At 41.2% G+C, this 18,411-nt stretch overlaps 1 protein-coding gene across 11 annotated transcripts in view; it reads left to right on the top strand.

Moving 5' to 3' along the window:
• The window catches only part of ppip5k1a (diphosphoinositol pentakisphosphate kinase 1a), a 254,160-nt gene that overhangs the window by 150,255 nt on the left and 85,494 nt on the right, over nt 1-18,411 (top strand). For all 11 annotated transcript variants that reach the window (XR_009507178.1, XM_059945947.1, XM_059945943.1 and 8 more), the window contains 2 exons: nt 8,195-8,311; nt 9,445-9,612. Coding sequence is in view for 10 of the 11 variants with exons in the window: in XM_059945947.1 (XP_059801930.1) it covers nt 8,195-8,311; nt 9,445-9,612 (285 nt within the window). In the remaining variant the exon portion in view is untranslated. The remainder of the gene's footprint in view (nt 1-8,194; nt 8,312-9,444; nt 9,613-18,411) is intronic.

Consider the following 18,411-nt stretch of genomic DNA (forward strand, 5'->3'; position numbering starts at 1 on the left):
TATACTCTCTGGAATTTAGAAGAATGAGAGGGGATTTTATAGAAACATACAAAATTTTGAAAGGGATATAGATAAGATAGAAGTAGAAAAGTTGTTTCCTTTGGTAGGTGAGACTAGAACTAGGGGACATTGCCTCAAGATTCATGGGAGAAGATTTAGGACAGAGTTGAGGAGAAAGTGTTTGTCTCAGAGAGTGGTGAATCTGTGGAATTCTCTGCCCAGGGAAGCAGTTGAGGCTTCTTCACTAAATATATTTAAGATATAGTATCTGATTTTTACATAGTAAGGGAATTAAGGATTATGGGGAAAAGGCAGGTAGATGGAGCTGAGTTACAGACAGATCAGCCATGATCTTATTGAATGGTGGGGCAGTCTCGATGGGCCGGATGACCTACTCCTGCTCCTATTTCTGATGTTCTTATGTTCTAGTCTTGTCCACCTCTTTCCAGTCTCATTCTCCTTTGCTCAATTGCAAATTGCTCCAGCTTCCATCTAACCTGCAGTCTAAAATCAATCATCCCTTGAACCATTCAAGTAAATCCCCCTTGCACCCTCTTAATGACCGATTTGTCTTCCATGTTAACTAGAACTAGACACACTACTGTATGAGCTCTGTGAAGGAAAACATAAATTTTCTATTTTTGTAAGTAAGTCAATTTGTAAAGCTCAATATTTCATATATTGCTTTACTAACATGTCTGTTGCCCTTCATAGATCAATGCATATGCACCCTTGGGTCCCTCTGTTCTATGACAATCTCTTTTGAACTGTATCTGCATTACCTCTCCCATCTGTTCTGCATTGCCTCACTCTTGTATTAACTTCCTAATGCCTCTTGTCAATTCATTCTGCTGGACTATCAGTGCTCTGTTATGGCTGATCTGGTGTTGGCCTTTGCCACACTTTGTGTTATAAGGTAATCTTGAAATTTCATTCTCTATTTCAACATCAAGTTATTTACATAAAATGATCCTAGCAAGGACCACAGGGAAGCACCACTACCTGTCAGAAGACAGCCATTAACCATAAACATGATATCATCTGCTCTTGAAACAATTATTTTAACATAAGTTGATACTGGCCCTCCTTTTCTGTGAGTGTTGGTTTTCTAAACCAACCTTTTGCTTGGTACTTTGTCAAATTATTTACTAATATCCATATCAACAGTGTCCACTGTATCCTGATCAACAGACTTCTCAATTTCCTCATCGAAGGATCAGGGGTCGAGAGGGTCAGCAACTTTAAATTCCTCAGTGTTATTGTTTTGGAGAACCTATCGTGGGCTCAGCACATTAAGTACAATTATGAAGAAAGCACAGCAGTGCCTCTACTTCCTTAAGAGTTTGCGAAGATTCAGCATGGCATCTAAAACTTTGACGAACTTCTGTAGCTGTGTAGTGGAGAGTGTATTGACTGGCTGTATCACAGCCTGGTATGGAAACATCAATGCCCTTGAATGAAAAATCCTATGAAAACTAGAGGATGTGAACTTGGCCATCGCGGGTAAAGCCCTCCCAATCATGGAGCACATCAACAGGAAATGTCACAGGAAAGCAACATGCATCATTAGGGACTGCCACTATCCAGGACATCCTTTCTTCTCATTGCTGCCATCAGGAAGAGAGTACAGGAGCCTCAGGACTCACACCACCAGGTTCAGAAACAGTTATTATTCATCAACCATCAGGCTCTTGAACCAAAGGGTATAACTTCACTTAACTTGCCCCATCATTGAAATGTTCGCACAATCTCTGGACTCATTTTCAAGGGCTCTTTTTCTCGATTTATTACTTGTCTGTCGACTTATCTACTTACACACTCGCACACATTTTGTTGCTTTTTGCACACATTCTTCATTGATTCTGTTTTGGTTATCATTCTATTATCGATTTATTGAGTATGCCCACAAGAAAATGAACCTCAGGGTTGTATGTGATGATATATGTACTTTGATAAGAAATTTACTTTGAACTTTGAAATTGTTTATCAGATGCCATCTGTGCAAAATAGCCTAATTGTGTGATTTTTTTTACTTTTCCTTTCCCTTCCAGAAATCACCATTTACAACTCACCCATCCTCAAGGACAATCCCAGGCAGTAATCACCTATAGGAGATTGCTGCTGACAATTCCTAAGCCAATACTCACCCATGAACAGTCAGTGGACACTGTAATTCTACCTCATGGCTCCTTTCTCCCTTCCTTAACTGACCCATTTCATCACTCCAGTTGTAAATTGCTCTTGAGGGTCTGCAGAATAGAGACTGAGCTTGAATATTTCCATTTTGTATGCCTCTTGGTCACTAGATTGGCCAAATTAATTTTTTTGTTATGCAGAAAATGTTCATGTACCTATAAAATTAAAAGGATAGCATTTCTTGAGATTTAAGGCACTGATGATCTGAGAATTGGATAAAGTCTATGGAACTTTTGAGTGTGTCTTATAAAATAAGACACAGACTAATTTAGAAAAACATTTCTTAGTTATAAAATACACAGCATCCTAAAATAGAGGCCATTAGGCCCATTGTACTTGTGGAGGTCTTTTGAAATATATTACTAAAATTCCAATTCTCTGCTCATTCCTGACACTTCTGGTTATAAATATTTTTCCCAGTACTTATCTAGTTCCAGTTTGAAAAGTAATGTTGAATTGTTTTCTAGCTTCCTCCTTCTTTCAGGCTGTGACCAATGAGTTTCAACAAAAACTAGCTTTGATGTTACACAGCATCTTTACAGGTCCAATAAATAAGGTGGAAGACACACCTAGTGACCACTAAGTGTTTTTCTGTATGTTTGTGGTCTTCTGCTGCTATAGTCAATCCATTTCAAGATCTGACATGTGTGTTCAGAGATGCACTTTTGCACACCGCTGTTGTAATGTGTGGTCATTTGAGTTACTGTTGCCTTCCTCTCACTTTGAACGAATCTGGCCTCTTGACCTTTCTCATTAACAAGGTGTTTTCACCCACAGAAATGTTGCTCACTTGATGTTTTCTGTTTCTGCTGCAACGCCTTAAGATCTTATGATTGGTAAATTGGCTCCTTATTGGCAAATGTACCAAGAAAACAGTGGAAGAACATGCTGTGCATGCCATTCATAGAAATCAATTCATTGTAGCAGTAGAATACAGTTACTGTGCAGAATAAAGTATTTGTTACAGAGAAAGTGCAGTGCAGGAAGACAACAACTTGCATGGTTTTAACAAGGTATCTTGTGAGGGCATGAGGCTGTCTTATCATACTAGAGAACTGTTCAATAGACTTATAATGGTGGGGTAGAAGTAGTCCTTGAGTCTGGCAGTAGGTTCTTTGAGGGTTTTGTATCTTCTGCTCTATGAAAGAGGGAAGAAGAGAGAATGCCTGTGTTGAGTGGGGTTTTTTGATTATACTGGCTGCTTTACTGAGACCATGTTTGAAGGGGAATAGTTGTTCTTGAATCTAGTGCTGTGGGACTTCAGACTTCCTGTACCTCCTGCTTGATGGTAATGCAAGAAGATGGCATAGGCCATATGGTGGGGATCTTTGGTGATGGATGATGTCGCCTTGAGGCAGCTCCTCCTGCCAGTACTTCCGATGGTGGGGAGGGATGCGCCTGTGAAATCTTGGGCCAAGTCCACTACTCACTGCAGCTTCTTGGATTCCTTCATATTTGAATTGCTGTACCAGACCATGATGCAACCATGATACTTTCAACATCTGTAGAAATTTGTTGGTGTTCAATGAAAGGCTGAATCTCCTTAACTTCTTAAGAAAATAAAGACACTGGCATGCCTTCCTTGTGATTGCATCTATGGCAGCCCAGGGCAGGTCACCTGATAAGTTAACCCCCAGGAATTTAAAGCTGCTGACTTTCTCCATCCCCACTACAGAGGGGACTTCCTGGGATGTAGACAGGCCAAATAAATGAACAATGGAAAGATGTGACTTTGGCAGGTGGAGGACTTTTTTTAAACGATGAAAGGCTGAAAGATGTTGGTTTTCACCTTGGCTTTGGTGTCTTCGTGCTTGAATCATTGAAAGTTAATATACTGGGAGAATTCAATATTCAGCTTTTGCTGCAAGAGGATTTGAATATATTTATATGGTTACACAGAGCGTTGATGTTATTGCCTCTGCCACAGTGTTACTGAATGCTGGAGCAGTTGCAGTCTAAAGGACTGAATGGCCTGCTTCTGGCTTTTTATCTTCTTGTGTCTAAAGGAATAGATCACTATGCTTATTAAAGCTATTGAGGTTAATTCCTGTCACCATATCCTCAGGAATAGTTTAACCTGTCAAACAGTTGCCCCAATTTTTCAGAGTAGATTTCCTAAATCATCCAGAAATTTATTCTGAAAGTGACTGCTCTTATTTGTTATTTACGATCGATCTGAAAACAGTTATAGACTCCCTGTCAAATTCTCCATAAGGCCAGTGGCTCATATAAGGAGGGGTGATGGTGAGTTATAATGATGTGACAGAAGTTTGCTTTCTTGCATTAATAAGGCAGGAAGGAATTTCTCTCTGGAATAAGACCAATTAAATATTGTAGTGTTGTATAATAGCAATTATAGTAATAAAAGCGGAAAATGCTGGAAATAATCAGCAGATCAGACAGCATCTAGAGAGAGAATGTGATTGGAAATAGACATCTGTTTTTAGTTACAGAGAAGGTGGAGGAGAGGTGGGTAGAACAGAAGGAATATCTTTGGTAGGGCAAAAACCATGTGGATTTATGCAATAATCAGAAGCACATTATGTCTCTGAGATGTGTGTTGCTAGTAACAGGGTTCTGGCCTGCTGAGCATGTCTGTTTGAGGTTCCTACACTGTTCCAACAAGGCCCAATGCAAGCCTGAGAAGCAACACCTCATCTGCCTTCTGGGCACATTGCAACCCTCTAACCTCCATAATGGATTCTCCAACTTTGGATGACTTACTCACTCTTTCTGTCTGTATCAGAACTGACCATTTCTGCCTGACATTATTCTTGTTAGATTTCCCTTATGTTATTTAAGGCATATCCCACATCCTTACCATTAACAATATATTATGACATTAGAGAAGCATAATCTGCTAGTACTCCTAACTCCTAACCTATTTGAAATCTCCCTATTTAAAATCTTCCCTTTATCCACCCGACATTCCACTATCTCTCTTGACACAAGCTAATTGGATTTTCTGCCTTCCCTAATTCTGACAAAGGGTCTGAGACTGTAAACTTTCCTCTTTCTACAGACGCTGACTGAGTCTGATGTGTTTCCAACATTTTCTGTTTTTATTTTGGCTTTTCCATTTGCCTTTTCTTCCAGCTGCTTCCGTCTTGTAGTTATGTTACCTTCCTTAAGCTTTGTTTCATTGGAAAGACTGTTGAATATGCTCTCCTTTCTTTGCCCTAATCCTGTACTACTACTAAAACTTACTACTGTAACTTAGGAGCAAATGGGCAGATGAAGCCTGGTTGACGAGGGGCATGGGAACAGAAGTGGAGCAGGAGAGTTACTTGTAAACAAAAAATATTGGAGTGAATTGTCATTACTTCTAATTATGCTGCATGACAATTAACTCAATTTTTTTTGTTCACAAGTACTCCCCTGCTCTAATTCTGTTCCCATGACCCTCATCAACCAGGCTCCATCTGCCCATTTACTTCTATCAGCTCTGCCTCACACTTCTCACCTCTTAATATCAGCTATCTTTCCTCTATGCTCTCCGTCCCCTTGCCAATTAACTAATTTCAATGGTTTCTGGTTACTGATCACCCCTCTTGGCTATTCAGATCCCTTATAATTCTGAACACTTACCTGATCTGTAAGGGGAGTAATCCCATCTTCTCTTGCTTCCACATGACTGAATCATAGAACCATTCTCGTAGGGTTCCTCTGCATTCTCTGCAAGGCATTTTCTTTTTAAGCTTATTGCTCCTAGAGAAGCTTTCCAGAGTCCTCTATCCTGGCCCAGTATCTTAAAGTGTATCCCATCAAAAATCCTTCCTCTCCCAGGGTTAAGGTATCGATGTTTCTGTAGCACTGGTTTTTACGGGATGGGGTTGCTAGCCCAATGCCCAAGCCACCTTCTTTTGTAGACTGGCTTGGGAACTGTCAATGGCAGAGTTCTACAATCAAAAATAAAACCTAAAGTGACAGAAAAGGCTATTTAGCCCATTGTGGCCATGGTAGTTGTAAAAGAACCTCCAGCCTAATCCCAAACCGCCAGATATTCTGTAGATGCTGGAAATCCAGGGCAATACCCATAAAATGCTGGAGGCCAGGCAGCATCTATGGAGGGGAATAACCAATCGAAGTTTTAGGCTGAGACCCTTCATCAGGACTGGAAAGGAAGACAGAACAAATTAGAATGAAGATGGAGTGGGAAGAAGGAAAGGAACATAAATTGGCAGATGACAGGTGAGACCAGGTGAGGGGGAAATAGGTATCTTTGGGGAGGGAAGGAGGGATGAACTGAGAAGTTGGAAGGTGATAGATTGAAAAAGTAAAGGGCTGAAGAAGAAGGAATCTGATAGGAGAGGAGAGCGGACCATAGAAACATAGCAATATAAGAGGCACATAAAGACTCTGCTGCCCCCCCTCATTGGACTCCCTGCAGTTTGTGTATCCTCCTAACTGCTCAAGGGATGATGCCATCACCACTACTCTCTACCTGGTCCTCACCCACCTGGACAAAAAAGGACACATATGTTCGAATGCTGTTCATAGACTTCAGTTCAGCATTCAACGCAATCATTCCTCAGCACCTGATTGGAAAGCTGAAACTGCTGGGCCTGCAACTGGATCCTAGACTTCCTGACTGGGAGACCTCAGTCAGTTCGGATTGGGAGCAGCATCTCCAACACCATCACACTGAGCACAGGGGCCCCCCAGGGCTGTGTGCTCAGTCCACTGCTGTTCACTCTGCTGATCCACAACTGTGCAGCAACACACAGCTCGAACCACATCATCAAGTTCGCCGATGACATGACCATGGTGGGTCTCATCAACAAGAACGATGAGTCAGCTTACAGAGGGGAGGTGCAGCGGCTAACAGACTGGTGCAGAACCAACAACCTGTCTCTGAATGTGAGCAGAACAAAAGAGATTGTTGTTGACGTCAGGAGGGCACAGAGCGGCCACTCTCCACTGAACATTGATGGCTGTTCTGTTAAGAGCACCAAAATTCTTGGTGTTCACTTGGTGGAGAATCTCACCCGGTCCCTCACACCAGCTCCATAGTCAAGAAAGCCCAGCAGCATCACTATTTTCTGCGAAGGCTGAGAAATATCCATCTCTCACTCCCCATCCTCACCACATTCTACAGAGGATGTATTGAGAGCATCCTGAGCAGCTGCACTGTCTCGGATCGCAAGATCCTGCAGCGGATAGTGAGGTCAGCTGAGATCATTGGGGTCTCTCTTCCTGCTATTACAAACAATTACACCACATGCTGCTCCTGCAAAGCTAACAGTATTGTGAAGCACCCCATGCTACCCTCACACAAACTCTTCTTTCTCCTGCCATCTGGCAAAAGCATTTGGGCTCTCACGACTAGACTGCAACAGTTTGTTCTCCCAAGCCATCAGACTTCTCAATACTCAGAGTCTTATCTGACATCTACATCATTTATTATTATATTGTAATTTGTCCTCTACTGTGCCTATTGTCTTGTTTATTAATTTTTGTACTGCCCTGCACTGTTTTGTGCACTTTATGTAGTCCTGTGCAGGTCTGTAGTCTAGTGCAGGTTTTGTTGTTTTACAGAGTCTAGTGTAGCCTTGTGCTGTCTTACATAGTCTAGTGTAGTTTTATGTTGTTTCATGTAGCACCAGGGTCCAGGAGCAACGTTGTTTCATTTTTACTGTGTACTGTACCAGCAGTTTATGGTCATAATGACAATAAACTTGACTTGACTTGAATATGACGTGATGTTCCTCCAACCTGGGGATGGCCTAAACCTATCTTCCGGGCCTGCAAGTCATAATTCTTCAAATAAATGTAACAGTTTTATTTTCCACATCCTTCCTTGAATATGGTGGCCACAGTACTGCAGATAGGCCCAACCAGTGATTTATCAAGATTAAGCATAACTTGTGTTTGTTCTGCAGGCCTCTGCTGCAATGCCCAATATCTTTAATGTTTTATTAATAGCTTTACCTGTAGGATCAGTCTTCTATTTTGTAACTTAGCTGTTGGTTTCTCAATGTTTACTGCTTTTTGTCAGGACCCTTCATCTGAAGAGCGATTTCATGTAGAGCTTCATTTTAGTCCAGGGGCTAAAGGCTGTGATGAAGATGAAAATGCCCCTACGGGATCTGGCTTTCGTCCTGCATCGGCTGAGGTAATTCACAGTGGGCGAGTGTAATCCATTTATGAAATACAATAAAGTATATAACTTTTCTGCACAGAATTTATTTGAATCCATTAGTCCAAAATTCTTTTATAATTTTTTTTTGTCAGCTGCAGCCTAATTAGGAGACTCCATGTTACAAGTTTGTATATTCCATTCCTGCCCTAGAGACTTGGCAATGTTGTTAACTCGCAGGGGAACATTTGTTAGCCTTTGCTGGGATATAGCATCAAGGAGGAGCTTCAGCCCAGGCTAAACATCTTGTGAATCTAATCAAATAGATTTTTAATTGATAGGGTTTGCAGTTTAGCGTATTGTTAATTAAGCTTATTAAGTTTGCATGATCCTGATCACGTTTTTGGGAGGATTTTCATTTTTGTATTTCTCCTGAAAAAACTGTATCTCCCTGCAGCCATTGGAAAAAGAATCATTTTAAAAGATCAATTGTTGCTAACCCTGAGAATTACACTTCTAGCACAATGGATACATTTGAAAATTATTCTTTTCAAGCAAATCTAAAATTAAATAACTGAAATAAAACACCTTGTGTTCTCTTATTCTTTTACTGTTTAATATATTTGTACTCTCACTGTTGGCTATAAGGAGTTAATACCTGTGACTGCATGGATTTTCCCCGGGTGCTTCGGTTTCCTTCCACAGTCCAAAGCCGTACCAGTTGGTAGGTTAATTGGTCATTGTAAATTGTCCAGTGATTAGGTGAGGGTTCTATTGGGGATTGCTGGGTGGCATGGCTGGAAGGGCATATTCTGCGCTGTATCTCAATAATAAATAAATAAATGCAAAGGTGGAAAGGGTCATGGACTGAAATAGTTTGTGTTCCATGGACATACACTAACTTTACTTAGATATTTGGATATGAATGCAGCTGCCGTGAAGACCATAAGACCTCTTTGAAGGTATCCAATTATTCACACTTTACCCTTCCACATATTTCTCCAAGTTATTGCAGCAGTTTATGTACCTGTCCTCGCATGATTGAAATTGGCAGCTATTTTGCAAGGCACTGGCATGACTTGCCTATTATTCAGCTCTCTCCTTCTGACCAGTTGTCATTAATTAAGTTTTTCTGAGTTGATGGTTATGTTTTCTTTTAACCTCTGTAGAATGACGGTGGCTCCAAAACTGACCAGGGCAGCATGGAGGATCTCTCAGAGAATCGAGGGAATGATGATGTGGATGGATTTCTTCCAGCCTTGCCTCAGCCAGCCGATCCCTTTTATGCCCAAAGGAAGTCTGCCCTGACCAAGGCCCGGAAAATGGGCTCCATGGAGGTAAATGTATACCAGTGGGCTCCAAAGCACATTTTATATTTGGTGCATATTTTGAATTATTCTCTTGATCAGATTAGAACTAGAGACAATGGGTTAAGAATGAAAGGTGAAATGTTTAGACCATAAGAGATAGGAGCAGAATTAAGCCATTTGGCTTATCGAGTATGCTCCACCATTTCATTATGACTGATCCATTTTTCCTCTCATCCCCATTCTCTTGCCTTCTCCCCATAACCTTTCACACCCTGACTAATCAAGAACCTAGCAACCTCCACTTTAAGTGTACCCACTGACCTAACCTCTACAGCCACCTAGTGCAACAGGTTCCACAAATTAAGTTCCTGCTCAGCTCGATTCTAAATGGACATCCATCTGTTCTGAGGCTGTGCCTTCTGGTCGTAGACTTCCCCCCCACTATAGGAAACATCTTCCCCACATCCACTCTATCTAAACCTTCCAACATTTGATAGTTTTCAATGAGATTCCCCCTCATTCTTCTAAATTCAAGCAAGTTTCGGCCCAGTACCATCAAACACTCCTCATACGATAACCCTTTAATTCCTGGAATCATTCTCGTGAGCCTTCTCTGAACTCTCTCCAATGTTAGCACCTAAGGGGCCCAAAACTGCTCACAACACTCCTTACCAGTGCCATATAAAGCCTTAGCATTACATTCTTACTCCCAAGTTCCTTTGATTCTTGGATTTTTGAATTTTCTGCCTATTTAGAAAACAGTCTTCACTTTTGTTCCTCCTACCAAAGTACATGACCATACACTTCCTGACCTTGTATTCCATTTGCGGCTTCTTTGCCCATTCTCCTAATCTATCTAAGTCCTTCTGCAGCCTCTTGTTTCCTCAACCCTAACTGCCTCTCCACCTATCTTCCTGTCATCTGCAAAATGGGCCACAAAGCCATCAATTCTGTTTTCCAAATCATTGACATATAATGTAAAAAGAAGCGATCCCAATGCTGACTCCTGAGGATTATCACTAGGCACTGGCAACAAACCAGAAATGTCTCCTTTTATTCCCACTCTTTGCTTCCTGCCCATGTCAATCCTTTATCCATGCCGGTGTCTTCCCTGTAATTTGTGGCTTTTATCTTCTTAAGCAGCCTCATGCGGCACTTTGTCAAAGGCCTTCTGGAAAATCCAAGTGCACAATATTTACCAATTCTCCTTTGTGTATCCTGCTTATTATTTCCTCATAGAATTCCCTTAAGGAAACCATGCTGAATTTGGCCTACTTTATCAAGTGCCTCTTAAGTACCCTGAGACCTCATTCTTAACAATCAACTCCAACATCTTCCCACCTGAGGTCAGACTAACTGGCCTATAATTTCCCTTCTTCTGCCTTCCTCCTTTGTTGAAGAGTGGAGTGAACTTTGCAAGTTTCCAGTCCTCTGGGACTATACCAGAATATAGTGACTCTTGAAAGATCATTACTATTGCATCCACAATCTCTTCAGCTGCATCTTTCAAAACCCTGGAGTTTAGTCCATCAAGTCTAGGTGACTTATCTACACTCAGACCTTTAAGCTTCCCAAGCACCTTCTCCCTAGTAACAACAATTTCACTTTTGCCCCCGACACTTTCGAACTTCTGGTATACTGCAGAACTGGTGAACACGGATACAAAATACATAATTAGTTTGTCCGCTATTTCCTTGTCCCCATTACTGCCTCTTCAGTGTCATTTTCCAGTGGTCCGATATCTACTCTTGCCTCTCTTTTGTTCTTTCTATTATTGGCTAGCTTACCTTCATATTTCATCTTTTCCTTCCTTATGGCTTTTTTAATTGCCTTCTGTTGGTTTTCAAAAGCTTCCTAATCCCCTAACTTCCCACTAATTTTAACTCAATTATAAGCCCTCTTTTTTACTTTTAATTTTGTTTTTGCCTTCTCTTGTCAGCCACTGTTGTATTATCCTGCCTTTAGAGTACTACTACTTTGGGATAAATCTATCCTGCACCTTCCGAAATTCTCCCAGAAACTCCAGCTATTGCTGTTCGGCCATCATTACTGCTAGTGTTCCCTTCCAATCAACTTTGGCCATTCTTCTCTCATGCCTCTTTAATTCCCTTTACTCCACTGCAATACTAATACAGTATATGTATTATATGAAATATGATGTTGTAGCTATTAGTGAAACGTGGTTGCAGGAGGGGTGTGATTGGCAACCAATTATTCCTGGATTTCGTTGCTTCAAGTGTGATTGAATTGGAGGGGTAAGAGGGGGAGGTGTTGCATTGCTTGTCAGAGAAAATATTACTGCGGTGCTTTGGCAGGATAGATTAGAGGGCTCATCTAGGGAGTCTATTTGGGTGGAATTGAGGAATGGGAAAGGTGTAGTAACATTTATAGGGGTGTATTATAGTCCACCTAATGGGGAGCGAGAATTGGAGGAGCAAATTTGTAAGGAGATAGCAGATATTTGTAGTAAGCACAAGGTTGTGATTGTGGGAGATTTTAATTTTCCACATATAGATTGGGAAGCCCATTCTGTAAAAAGGCTAGATGGTTTGGAGTTTGTAAAATGTGTGCAGGATAGTTTTTTGCAGCAATACATAGAGGTACCAACTAGAGAAGAGGCAGTGTTGGATCTCCTGTTAGGAAATGAGATAGGTCAGGTGACGGAGGTATGTGTTGGGGAGCACTTTGGGTCCAGTGATCACAATGCCATTGGTTTCAATATAACTATGGAGAAGGATAGGACTGGACCCAGGGTTGAGAGTTTTGATTGGAGAAAGACTAACTTTGAGGAGATGCGAGGGAGTGAATTGGGACAATTTGTTTTATGGGAAGGATGTAATAGAGAAATGGAGGTCATTTAAAGGTGAAATTTTGAGGGTGCAGAATCTTTATGTTCCTGTTATGTTGAAAGGAAAGGTTAAAAGTTTGATAGAGCCAAGGTTTTCAAGGGATATTGGAAACTTGGTTCGGAAAAAGAGAGAGATCTACAATAAATATAGGCAGCATGGAGTAAATGAGGTGCTTGAGGAATATAAAGAATGTAAGAAGAATCTTAAGAAAGAAATTAGAAAAGCTAAAAGAAGTTATGAGGTTACTTTGGCAAGTAAGGTGAAAATAAATCCAAAGGGTTTCTGCAGTTATATTAATAGCAAAAGGATAGTGAGGGATAAAATTGGTCCCTTAGAGAATCAGAGTGGACAGCTATGTGTGGAGCCAAAAGAGATGGGAGAGATTTTGAACAATTTCTTTTCTTCAGTATTCACTAAGGAGAAGGATATTGAATTGTGTAAGGTAAGGGAAACAAGTAGGAAAGTTATGGAAACTATAATGATTAAAGAAAATAAAGTACTGGTGCTTTTAAAGAATATAAAAGTGGATAAGTCTCTGGGTCCTGACAGGATATTCCCTAGGACCTTGAGGAAGTTGGTGTAGAAATAGCAGGGGCTCTGACAGAAATATTTCAAATGTCATTAGAAACGGGGATGGTGCCGGAGGATTGGCATATTGCTCATGTGATTCCATTGTTTAAAAAGTGTTCTAAGAGTAAACCTAGCAATTATCAGCCTGTCAGTTTGACGTCAGTTTTGGGTAAGTTAATGGAAGGTATTCTTAGAGATGGTATATATAATTATCTGGATAGACATAGTCTAATTAGGAACAGTCAACATGGATTTGTGCTTGGAAGGTCATGTTTGACAAATCTTACTGAATTTTTTGAAGAGGTTACTAGGAAAGTTGACGAGGGTAAAGCAGTGGATGTTGTCTATATGGACTTCAGTAAGGCCTTTGACAAGATTCCACACGGAAGGTTAGTTAGGAAGGTTCAATAGTTGGGTATTAATATTGAGGTAGTAAGATGGATTCAACAGTGGCTGGATGGGAGATGCCAGTGAGTAGTGATGGATAACTGTTTGTCAGGTTGGAGGCCGGTGATTAGTGGTGTGCCTCAGGGATCTGTACTGGGTCCAGTGTTGTTTGTTATGTACATTAATAATCTGGATGATGGGGTGATAAATTGGATTAGTAAGTATGCAGGTGATACTAAGATAGGTGGCGTTGTGGATGATGAAGTAGGTTTTCAAAGCTTGCAGAGAGATTTAGGCCAGTTAGAAGAGTGGGCTGAAAGATGGCAGATGGAGTTTAATGCTTATAAGTGTGAGGTGCTACATTTTGGTGGGAATACTCCCAAGTAGGACATACATCGTAAATGGTAGGGCATTGAAGAATGCAGTAGAACAGAGTGATCTAGGAATAATGGTGCATAGTTCCCTGAAGGTGTAATCTCATGTGGATAGGGTGGTGAAGAAAGCTTTTGGTATGCTGGCCTTTATAAATCAGAGCATTGAGTATAGGAGTTGGGATGTAATGTCAAAATTGTACAAGGCATTGGTGAGGCCAAATTTAGAGTATTGTGTACAGTTCTGATCACCGATTTACAGGAAAGGTATCAACAAAGTAGAGAGTACAGAGGAGATTTACTTGAATGTTACCTGGGTTTCAGCACCTAAGTTACAGAGAAAGGTTGAACAGGTTAGGTCTTAATTCTTTGGAGCATAGAAGGTTGAGGTGGGACTTGATAGAGATATTTAAAATTATGAGGAGGATAGATATTGACGTGGATAGGCTTTTTCCATTGAGAGTAGGGGAGAGGACATGAGTTGAGAGGTAGGGGGCAAAAGTTTAGGGATAACATGAGGGGGAACTTCTTTACTCAGAGAGTGGTAGCTGTGTGGAACGAGCTTCCAGTAGAAGTGGTAGAGGAAGGTTCGTTATTGTCCTTTTTAAAAAAAAAAGGGATAGGTATATGGACAGGAAAGGAATGGAGGGGTTATGGGCTGAGTGCAGGTCAGTGGAACTAGGTGAGAGTAAGTGTTTGGCACGGACTAGAAGGGCCAAGATGGCCTGTTTCCATGCTGTAATTGATATATGGTTATAATACATTTGACTTTAGCTTCTCCCTTTCAAATTGTAGGGTAAAGCCTATCATTTTATGATCACTGCCTCCTAAGGGTTCCTTTGCTTGAAGTTCCCTAATGAAATCTGGTTCAAAGCACAACATCTAACCCAGAATAGCCTTTGCCCTAGTGAGTTCAACCAGAAACCTCTCTAAAAAGCCATCTTGTAGGCACACTATAAATTCTTTCTCTTTGGATCCTGCACCAACCTTCCCCCATGACAATTGTAACATTACCCATTTGACATGTGTAGCCCACATCTTGGCTACTGTTCAGAAGTGTGTGAGTGTGTGTGTAAGTGTAATATCCCATTAGATTCTTTTCACCTTGCAGTTTTTTAACTCTATCCACAAGGATTCTACTCTACCTTTCCCAGAAGAGATCCCAATGATCTAGAAATCTGAAACCTCGGTCCCTGCACCAGTTCCTCAGCCATGTATTCATCTGCCAAATCATCCTATTCTTATCCTTTCTGGCACGTGGCACAGGCAGCAATCCAGAGATCACTAACCTGGAGGTCCTGCTTTTCAGCTTTCTACTTCGCTCCCTAAATTCTGTCTTCAGGACTTCCTTGTCCTACCTGTGTCGTTGACGTCAGTATGTACTAAGACTTCTGGCTGCTCCCCTTTCCCTTTAGAACGCTGTGGACCCAATCAGAGATGTCTCTGACCCTGGCACCTGGGAGGCCACATAGGATCCAGGTGTCTTTTTCATGTCCATAGAATCTTGTGTCTTCTCTAACAGTGGAATCCCCTATCACTATTGCAGTTCTCTTCTTCCCACCCCACCTTCCCTTCTCATGCTCAGTGCCAGAGATCTGGTCACTGCAGCTTCCCTTCCCCCCCCCGCCAACATTATTCAAAGCAGTACTCTTATTATTGAGGGGAACAGCCTCAGGGGTACTCTACATTGGCTATGAAGGGGAGCCTGAAGCATATGTGTGATAGATGCAGGTTTGATTTCAACATTAAGAGAAATTCGGATAGGAACACGGATGGGAAGGGTATAGAGGAATATGGTCAGGGTGAAGGTCAATGGAACTAGGCAGAATAATAGTTTGGCACAGACTAGGTGGGCCAAGGGGCCAGCTTCTGTGCTGTAATGCTCTATCACTTTGACTCTGCTTAAAGAGGGAAGAAATTCAGCACCTCCAGTCTTTCCATCTAACAATAGTCTTTCATCCTGGTACCTCCTAGTAAACCTCTGCATAATAAACACAAAGTACACTGCAGAAGCTGTGGTCAAATCAAGACGTACGAAATGGCTGGATGAACTCAGCAGGTCGGGCAGCATCCGTTGGATGGGCAAACTGAATGTAAGATGGTGCTGAACTGAAATCTTTTTCGAGATTGTGGCCTTAGATTTAGTTGTTTTTTTTTCCTTTTCATATGTTTGCTTTTGGGGGCAGAGAGCAAAGTCAGATTAGAGATTAGGGACAGATGTGTGGGATTTAGAGGTCAGACTGGATAGTAGGCCTCTGCTCTGCGCTCAGTCCATTGACTTGGATGGGTGGCAAAGGACTTCTGGAGGCTGGGCCTCAGCTCGACAGTTGAGGGGCAGCGATGTGGATGGGTAACACAGGACATCTGTGGATATCGGGCTGTCCCAGGTTGGTGGGTCCTGTAATCGAATGCGAGCAAAAGGTATGACAGGTCAATCAACAAGCTTAGAGTTTGAGCCTGGAGTTCAGGGTCCCATCCTCATCAGGAGATCGATACCAAAGACTGGAGACCGATGGTTGATCAGAAATTGAAGCTTGATGACCAGAAGCTGGAGACTGGAGTTTGTGTGTAGATGGGAGGTAGGAACGGGTGCTCGTTTGCTACTGTTGTTTGTGTTCTGTGGTGTTCTACTGAGCACCTGGAGCATACTATGCTAGCACAGGGATGGGTGCCAACACTTGCAGGCTGTCCCCAGCCCATCCTTGGGTGCATAGAGTGTTAATGCAATCAACACATTACACTACATGTTTCCATATACAAGTGATAAATAAAGCAGAATCTGTATTTATTTCAACAACACAAAGCTGGAGCTAGCTATTGGTTGTGAAACTACAAAAAGATGATAATGGTACAAAAAGATGGTAACCCTTGGGCAATATAGACAAGTTGAATGAGTAGGCAGTATAATGTAGATAAACACAAAGTTATCTGCTTTAATAGAGAAAAATATAAAAAGGCTGAGTAGCATTTAATGAAGAAAGTCCGGATTGTTAATGGATGTTCTTTTACACTAGTCTCTAGAAGTACTGACTGAAGGTACAGCGGGAAGTTGAGGCAAATAGCACATTTGCTTTCAGTGCAAAAGGTTTTGAGTACAGGAATGAAGATGACATGCTATAGGGTCTTTATCTACTGATTTTATGATTTATTTAGAGATGCAGCATAGAACAGACACTTCTTACCCATTGAACAAGTTACTCTGCCCAGCAACTTGTTTATTTAATCAAAGCCTAATCACAGGACAATTTACAATGATCAATTAACCTATTAACCAGTACATCTTTGGACCTCCATAGCAACAGGAAGAAACCCACACACTCACAGGAAAATATACAAGCTCCTTACAGATGGCACTGGAACTGAATTCCAATCTCCAGAATGCACTGAGCTGGAATATGAGATGATGTAGGTCAATTTGGCTGAATTCACTGGAACCTGGTAGTATGAGAGTAGATCTTACTGAAACTTACATATTCTGGCGGAGTTTGACGGGCTGGATGCAGACAGAGGCTAGGGTGGAGGAGGGAAGTAAGAGGAAGGGGTCTAAAATCAGGGTGACAGGTTCAGTATATGGGGCAAGACATGTAGAACTTTGAGGAGGAGCCATTTCTTTACCCAGGGGGCAGTGAACCTGTGGAGTTGTCCATTGCAAAAAGCTATGGAGGCCGTTAATATTTAAGAAGGAAATGGATTTCTAGATATAAAAGGCTTGAAGAGGTGTAGGGAGAGAGTAAGAAATCAATACTGAAATAAGCTAGTCAGCTGTGATTGTATTGAATATCAAAGCAGGTTCAACATCTCAAATAGCACAGTCCTGCTGCTTTTCAATGTTTCTATTTTACTAGTGAACTGTGCAAATGATCAATCGATTTGGTCCATTTTCATAATATTTTAAAACTTTATTTTCAGCATACGACTGTTATTGGGAAGATTGGTATTTATTGTTATCTCTAGTTACCCTAGACAGATGCTGAACTTAGTTTTTGTTCTTGGTGATTTGCTGGATGACTTCAGAAGGCTGGAATCACATACAAATTATACTGGGTAACGGTCTGCTGCTGCAAAGAGGATTTGTGAGCTATTTTGGTTTACAGTGACAATCCAAATCTCTGGAACGTTTGTCAAGTAACATAACCACAGCAACCATTGATGATTACCTCTTCAACCTTTCTACAATGATCCCTTGCATCCAGAGAAAACAAGAATAACTTTTGCTTATTAGATTTAATGTCAAATGAAAATCCACATGAATAATCTTATAAATAGGAATGCAGACAGTCTTATGAATTGTGTACTGATTTAGATTTTCATTTGTTTTACAAATCTGTAGAGTGTTTATTTAGAAATTTTTGTTGCTTTTTTATGTTAACTAATAACTGTAATACCATCTTTACATCTGAAGACTTTACAGCTGTTAGTTAAAAATTCTCATCTTTGAATTTAAGTCCCTGTAGACACACCCCATTCGGTCTCTAATCTCTTTTAGCCCTATAGCTCTCTGTGATCTTTCTGCCCCTCAAACTCTTGACTCTGCTCATCCCTAGATGTAATTGCTCTGGAACGAACAGCTGTGTCAAGCTGCCAAGGCTCTAAATTGCAGATTTCTTTCCCCAAACCTCTTCTCTCTTTCCACTTTCCAAATGCTCTTT

Source organism: Hypanus sabinus, chromosome 21, assembly GCF_030144855.1.
Source record: "Hypanus sabinus isolate sHypSab1 chromosome 21, sHypSab1.hap1, whole genome shotgun sequence".
Taxonomy (NCBI): Eukaryota; Metazoa; Chordata; class Chondrichthyes; order Myliobatiformes; family Dasyatidae; genus Hypanus; species Hypanus sabinus.